At 36.4% G+C, this 7,471-nt stretch overlaps 1 protein-coding gene across 11 annotated transcripts in view; it reads right to left on the reverse strand.

Moving 5' to 3' along the window:
- The window catches only part of LRBA (LPS responsive beige-like anchor protein), a 760,533-nt gene that overhangs the window by 579,781 nt on the left and 173,281 nt on the right, over nt 1-7,471 (reverse strand). For 7 of the 11 annotated variants that reach the window (XM_019522186.1, XM_019522189.1, XM_019522184.1 and 4 more), the window contains exon 22: nt 7,261-7,359. In XM_019522186.1, coding sequence (XP_019377731.1) covers nt 7,261-7,359 — 99 coding nt within the window. Of the gene's footprint in view, nt 1-7,260; nt 7,454-7,471 lie in introns of all 11 variants that reach the window. The other 4 variants (XM_019522192.1, XM_019522187.1, XM_019522183.1 and 1 more) reach the window with 1 other exon arrangement.

The raw sequence follows: 7,471 nt of genomic DNA on the forward strand, positions 1-7,471 counted from the left end.
CCGCAGGGGGGCACAGATGACACGTTCAGGGGGGCACAGGCAATGCATGAGGGGAGTGGGGGGCACCTCCCCCAACATTTGTGCACCCACAGTGAGCAGAGAGCTGCAGCCTAGCTGGACCAGCATGGGCAGGAGCCACTTCCACAATCCAGTAGACAGGACCTGGCACTGAAGGAGAGAGCAGAACACTGCGCCTCATTGCTGCTGCTGCCAGAACCCCTGCACCAGCCACACCGCCAGCAGCACTGGGGGGGGGGGGGAGGGAGAAGGGCTGTACTGCCCTCACCTGTCCAACACACCCTCCCCTTGCCCCACACACTGGAATGCTGGGGCCTGGCAGCAGAGAGCAGTGGGTTGGGAGTAAGAAGCACCAGCAGGGTTGGGGGCTGTGGACTGGGAGTGAGGGGCACCAGCAGGGCCAGAGGGCTGTTTTCTACTTAAACTATTTACTGGGTCAGGACTGGCCACTGATGTTTACAAATAGGTCCTAGTACAAAAAAGGTTGAGAACTACTGCCTTAGTCTATACTCTATTGTCTCAGACATAATTTTCTTGTGGGTTATATTAGTGCCTTTTCTTTGAATGGGCCCTGCCTATCAAGCAACCCAAATGAGTCTACGACTGCCTAATCCATTTCATTTACCACACTGCCGATCTCTGTGTCATCTGAACCTTTTGAATGGGCAATGAATTTTATAATTACTTTCAGACCATCAAAGAAAATCATGAACTGCATCACGGCTGCTGTTAACCCTTAAAGAGGTCCACTAAAATGATTCAATGATAATTCCCCATTGACACCTCTTTTAAAGATATCAATTAACCAGATTTTAATCCTTCCAACATATGCTTTATACATATCGTGCAGTCCTAATTTTTTCAAATAAGAATGTACTGCAACACCAGGTCAAACATAACTATATTATCTCCCTAAGTTTACTCCATCTACACTTTTATTAGTGAATCTTGAATGAAGTCAGGTTGGACAAAACCCATTATCCGTAAAGCAATGTTGACTGGTTTTCACTATGAATCTTTGATTGATAAAGAATTAAAACCTGTAACCAACTTTCCATTATCCTCAAGATAGTCTGTAATTAGTGGGTCGGCTCATTATTTGAGCCCTTTTGAGGCACACTCCTGGTTTTCTGAAACTTCCACTATATGCCACTGTTTATGAAAAATTAACACCAGCAGGTCACAGATCCCTTCTGTCAACCTTTTAGCACCCTTCAGTTAACTTACTCCTAGCAGCTTTTATTTAATATTCCTTGGATGCAAACAGATTGGAAAGCATTTATCATCAATATACATTTCAAACACACCATCCTCTTTCTTCCCCAAAACACAACACAAATGTTTATCCATCAGTTCAGCTATTTGTACACCTTCATTAACAATTTTACCATGTGCACCCATTTTTTGCCCTTAGGCATGCCATGGACTTTCCACTCATGTATTTAAAAGTTTCCCTATACTTCCTAACTTCTCATTTCAATTGGAAAATCCTAGTTTTAAAGTTTGCTTCTACTGTAAGGTGAAATGTCCATCTAGTGTCCTCTACTAAAAAAAACCATCAACTCAGAAGCAAATTTATGGGGGGGAAGGGTGGAGGGGAAGCAAGAGGTAGGGGAGAGCAGGGGAGGGGCAGAGGGGGGAGACAACAAAGGCCAGGGAGGAAGAGGCAGTTTTCTTTTCTATTAAAAAATGAAACACTACCTTGTAAAACCTAAACATTGTAGCAAGCCTGCCTAACTTGTGTTTTGCTACTTGAATTTACAAGTGAGTTTAATTAACACAGAATATATAAACAAACAATGATGTTTCTATCGAAGGCAGTGAACACTTTTTTTTTTAAACAAATATCCCATGACATTGAGTTTATGAAGCACCCCTCACAAAGCAGGCTCTGAATGCCATAAAACATAATATAAAAAGTCAGTGTTTAAGATTAATGAAGGCTACAGCTATCAAGAAAAATGTACACTCTAGAGTAGAAACAAGATATTTTTAAAATATGAATAGCATAGGACTAACTAAATTTAAGGCATAAATACTAGCTCGTGTCAACTTGCAACAACAATTTCAAAGCTGTGTCAGCTTAGAGAACCTCATATTCATGTATGTTCAGTCATTTTCTTTATTTTTCTTAAGGCATTTGCAACTATAAAGCTGATAATTCACAATTAATTACAAGAAATTGTTCTAAATTAGGGAGTTAAAAGGCCAATCATTAATCTTCACAATCATCTGATGGTTAATCCATAGCCGTTTGCAGTGTTTGGAAAGCATGTCTACGCACTACTAGTTAAAGACACTTGTGAGCTAATAACTACAACATTCCCCTCTGCCATTAATTTTAACTTAATTTGACATTCAACATTTACTAATTGCCAGACAAAGATTAGCATACAAGAGAGCTAAGTTGACTAACATTTGTATTAAAACATGTAAACGTGTGTTAAGATTTAGCCTTTGTTTTTCATTAGGAAGTGTGCATTTTTGTGGACTGGAAGGAGGAAAGAGGTTGCTGGCTGTCAAACAAGTTAGCCAATCACACTGTATACTGCTGCTTGCCTATTGCAAACTAGTTCTCATGATGCTAATTTTATCAATAAACTGTTCATAATTCCAGCAAATGTTACTATTTTTTACCCTAATGAGAAACGTATTGACCTGTTTTTCCTCAGAGTAATGCTCACAGTTCAAAAATTGAAACACTTCTTCAATACAAGAAACAAATTATCTTTGGATGCACCAATACCAATCCCAATTTACAGTGAGCCAGAGGATGGGGTGATGGTAACTCAGTAATTTTTGTGCATCATAACACTTTCCCCCAAAGCTAAAATCATAGTCTTATCATATGCCTTATCATAAAAAGAAAAGAGGAGAGATTATATTCTAAACAATTTATGTTTACTTTCAAAATGCAAACAAAACATAGGACAAATGGACATATCAATCAATGTAACTCATAAAAACCTAGACTCATCTGGGAGCTAAAGCTTCCCTGCCTCTGTTTCATTAAGTCGTTCACAGCTTCAATATTTCAAAAACAATTTGAGTGGGCTGCAAACTTATTTTAATTACTCTACTATATTGTAATAAATTGGAGACTTGCATTAACCCTTAAAAATCTTTGTTTGGCACCTCAGTTATTGGTTTCATGCTTATTTCTTTGCTTAGATTTAAAATATTTCAGCAGAGCAATTTTTTTTTAATCACAAAAACGTCACCATCTTTTAATGCAACTTAGTATCCTACTAAGTCCTCCCAGACTTTGGGTCACAAACTCACTTCCAGCTCTGCTCTGAAGGTTTTCTTCAGTGGTCTTGTTCTCACCTCCAGAGATTTAATTTTATGCACATCAATTCAATTTTGTAGTACAATCTAATTTTCTCTCTGGTTGAAAAGGATTATTGCTTTTTAAAAGTGTAAAAAGATACACTATTCAAATGATTTATCCAGCGGTATAACCCATTTCAAGAAAATTGCTAGGTTTTATTGTTAATTTCTTAGACATCAGTACTTTAAAAGAAGTTAACATTTTTAAACTAATTTTGTTCATGTTGATTAGGATAATCAAATATTATTTTATGCAAATTAGTAAACAATATTCTAAAATATATTTGCACACAGATTTATCACGTGATACAACTGCCGTCCAGACATGGAACTATTTCTGAACTCTAATATAAACTATTTGAGTTATTAAAACATTTATCCATTTCTTATCTAAATCATTTTTCTTTGATTTGGTACTTGGTAACATGAAGTGAATTTTTAAAGTGAAAGATGTTTGAAGGAATCTGAAATAATTAACAATTATTCATAACTCCCAATATTTTGAAACATTAAGGTAATTTGATAGTGTATTATATTGTGTAAAACATTATATTTTTCTAAATCCTGGAGAATTTGAAAGGTCAAGAAGGCAGCTTGTCCACCATTCTTTACTTGTTTCCTATTATTAACCACAAAACCATCGGTCCTTATTACAAAGTAATAGGGCTAGACAGATTTAAGCTTAAGGTCTAGCTAACATGGCCGTTATCCTTGAAAAACAAAGTTGTTCTGGGTGCTTTCATAAATTCAATGCATTTTGATAAGAAAAAAAACATTGGGTTTGATCTAAATTACTCATTAACATTTTTATCGAACTAGGATCACATTTTAAATCAGTTTTAGATCAATCATGTTCCGCTTTCAAGAAATGGCTAAAAGATAAAATATGGAAATCAAGACAATGCCTGAGCAATACAAAACAATTCAGCTTTAAAAAGGTTACCCACACCTTTTAAATTCTGCAAGCAAAGAAACCAATGTAGTGCAATTATGCTAGAAAAGCCATTGCTGCTTATAAAGCGTTGTGCAGCTGTTGGAGGAGAGGGTTACAGTGACAAACAGCTTCCCTGCTACAAAGGTGGCAGGAAATCTATCAAACTGGACAATAAAATTGCAATTGAGTTTCTTTGGCTTTTTATAGCAGCTGCATGTATCTTGATGTGTAGCTCTGCAAAACCTATCCAATTCTGCAACACTAGTCCTTTATATACTAGTTCTTTATCAAAGAATGGTGTTATAAATTAGTAGTAAGATGGCGCAAAGGACTGCAAAAGGGATAAAATAAGTAGCAATGCTATACAATTAGAGATGAAATAAACTCAAACTGGTTATTTTCTAAGCAATATTAAAGGACAAATTATTTCGTCCCTGTGATTTTAGGTTCAACTGTACTTTGAAAGCACACTAGAAATCAAACAAATCTATAACACATTTAGCATCCAGCAATATCCCCACTGAATTATTTCTATACAGCATTATAATGTCCTTTATTATAAGAACCAGCATAGTATGTATAAATGGCTTTTACAATAAGTACATGGGTATATTCAAAGCAAGTAAAATTTGGGAAACTTAATTCATTACCCATTAAATATCAACAACACAAACAAAATTATTTTTAAAGACAGTAGTAAATAATGAGTATGTGTCAGTATCAGGAGCTTTTACTGACATATGCTTACTTATATGTATTTAAATTAGACACATTTATGAGTCATCACCTCTTTCTTTTAACCATTACTTGCTATGTAAAATGCAACCATTACCTTTACCAAAAAAATTAATCTGAAAAATACAAATATGTAATCCTTTTAATTAAAAAAAAGCTTTAAATTATTGTAGCAGGATTCACACCAGCTTATTTTGGGATTTTGTTTCATTTGCTGGTTTTAGACATGCCTCATTTAATCTTTGGCAACATGCATGCTTACCATGAAAACAACTCTTTAGAAATAACCTTGACCAGACTCTCAGATCTTTTCAAATTCCTTCCAAATCAGAACTCCCTTCTGTCATTTCCACATACCGTGGTAATTATCACGCTCCAACAGACTCCAGTGTCACATGTATCAATGTCCCCCACACTGAAAAATGGCAGCAGGGCGCTTTAAACTAAAGCTCATTCAATGAGCTTAGTTCAAAGCGCCCTGCCGCCATTTTTCAGCGCAGGGACATTGATACATATGACATTCCAGGCACTTCTAATTAGCAACCCTCGCCTCACTCTTCCCCCAAGCACATTTATAAATGCCCTAAGAATGCAGCGTCATTTGCATCCTGAGTTCTTATTTTACAGTAATTTTATAACGCATTCAGAATTGAGTTTTGGACTATTTGGCCAACATGATCACCTAAAATCATCTGGGGGTTTTTTTATAAGCTCTGGATAATTTGATTAGGCATTAAAACTTTTATATAATAAGTAATTAGTGTCCACAAATCCATTGTAGTGCTTTGATTTAAAAGCTGTTAAGTGTGTGTGACTAAACCAACCATTCATTAGTAGTCACTGTACACTGAACTTTCCCATTTTTTAAAAATTGCCCAGACTTAACAAACAAACAACCAACCACACACACAAACACACACACACCCCTCTAAGAACAGAATAGTAACTTAAAAATCAAGTTGTTCAGAAAGTAAGGGTACCATGTCCCCCTGACATGCATCAGATACAGAGGTAAATTTATACCACTTTTCTACCCGGGGCAAGCAGGTGGCTGGGTCCCCAGCAAGTTACAACAGTCTCAGCACATTTAAATACATTAAGGGCCTTTTCCTTTGCCCTGGACAGTGTACAGGCCACCTCACTGACTCCCCTTCCCAGGCATCTTTGTGCAATTATAGAAGAGCCTTGGGATAAATTAAAATCTGTTTCAAAATTCTTTGCACCTGTAATTTGTCCATTTCAAGGCTTTTCTTTCATTGTTAGTAGGTCAACTTTTATATTTCTCTCAAGTAGCAACATACAATAGATGACTGATACATTACATAAGTCACTAATCAGTGATCTAGAAGATAAACAAGTACGCCTGTTGTGTTCTAAATTAATTGACATTTTTGTTAGGAAAAATTCACCCAGTATGAGGGGTCCACCTAAGGTCCGAACCATTCCAATAATGATAACTGTGATAACTTAAACTCACTGGCCTTTTAACTAGATTAATCATTTATTCTTGTATATACAATTAAATTAATCCTAGAGTAACCTTCTCCGAGATCACAGAATAGTAGCTCTATATCTTATGTTAGAGTCTTGCCTTTTCTTGATGGGAGCAAAGCAAATTATGTACCGCACCTTAACTGAAAGTCACTAGTAAAATCTCCCTTACTGTATAAATTTATGTTGTAACAAGGCAACACTCATGAAAAAATGGAGGCTGACATTTTATTCACACAGTAAGGATCTCCTCTTTCCAATCAACTAACACATTTTTAACAGACAGAACATCAACCTAAACTTTGATTTCCTTAGTTCTGCTGTTTGCTTCCCTGCTTGATGATTTAAGATATTTCTGTCTATGAATAGATAAGGTACGCCACCTTGTGTTTAAAAACGTCATGCTGTTAATGCATGGAAATCTAGCACTAAAACTCCAACAAAACACTCCTGAAAACTGATGAACTTAAGACAGTTAAAAACACTAGCTTACAGTTAAAATGAGTACCATCAAGCTGTGAGCAGCAAAAAATGATTTTGTGTTTCATGTGCTCTGACAGTCTCTCAGCTTCCAATATACAGTGAATAATGCACTGAAGTATATGCCATCAGCAATTCTTCTAACCAGTACATTTCTATTTAATCAGAATATTTACATTCAAAGGCATTGCTTGACTCAGCATTTAAATGCTCCTAATGACAGCAGACAATAAAACACAAATTTTCCAAAATATATTTCCTTAAACACTCACCTTTGAATGTGTGATTGAGAGCGTATCCACCCAAACACGCCAGCCACCCCACTCATATTTGATTGCATGATAAAGCAAGATTCGGAATATGGCATACACCATTTCAGTTATCTTCAGCTCTTCAGAGTTCTTAGGATTAAAATAGCAAAGGGAAAGCATCCCCTCCTGCCACACCGAGCACTGCAGCAAACTCCTGCAAAATGAATTTAAA

This window comes from Gavialis gangeticus, unplaced genomic scaffold (genome assembly GCF_001723915.1).
Source record: "Gavialis gangeticus isolate Ggan-Ray unplaced genomic scaffold, GavGan_comp1, whole genome shotgun sequence".
Taxonomy (NCBI): Eukaryota; Metazoa; Chordata; order Crocodylia; family Gavialidae; genus Gavialis; species Gavialis gangeticus.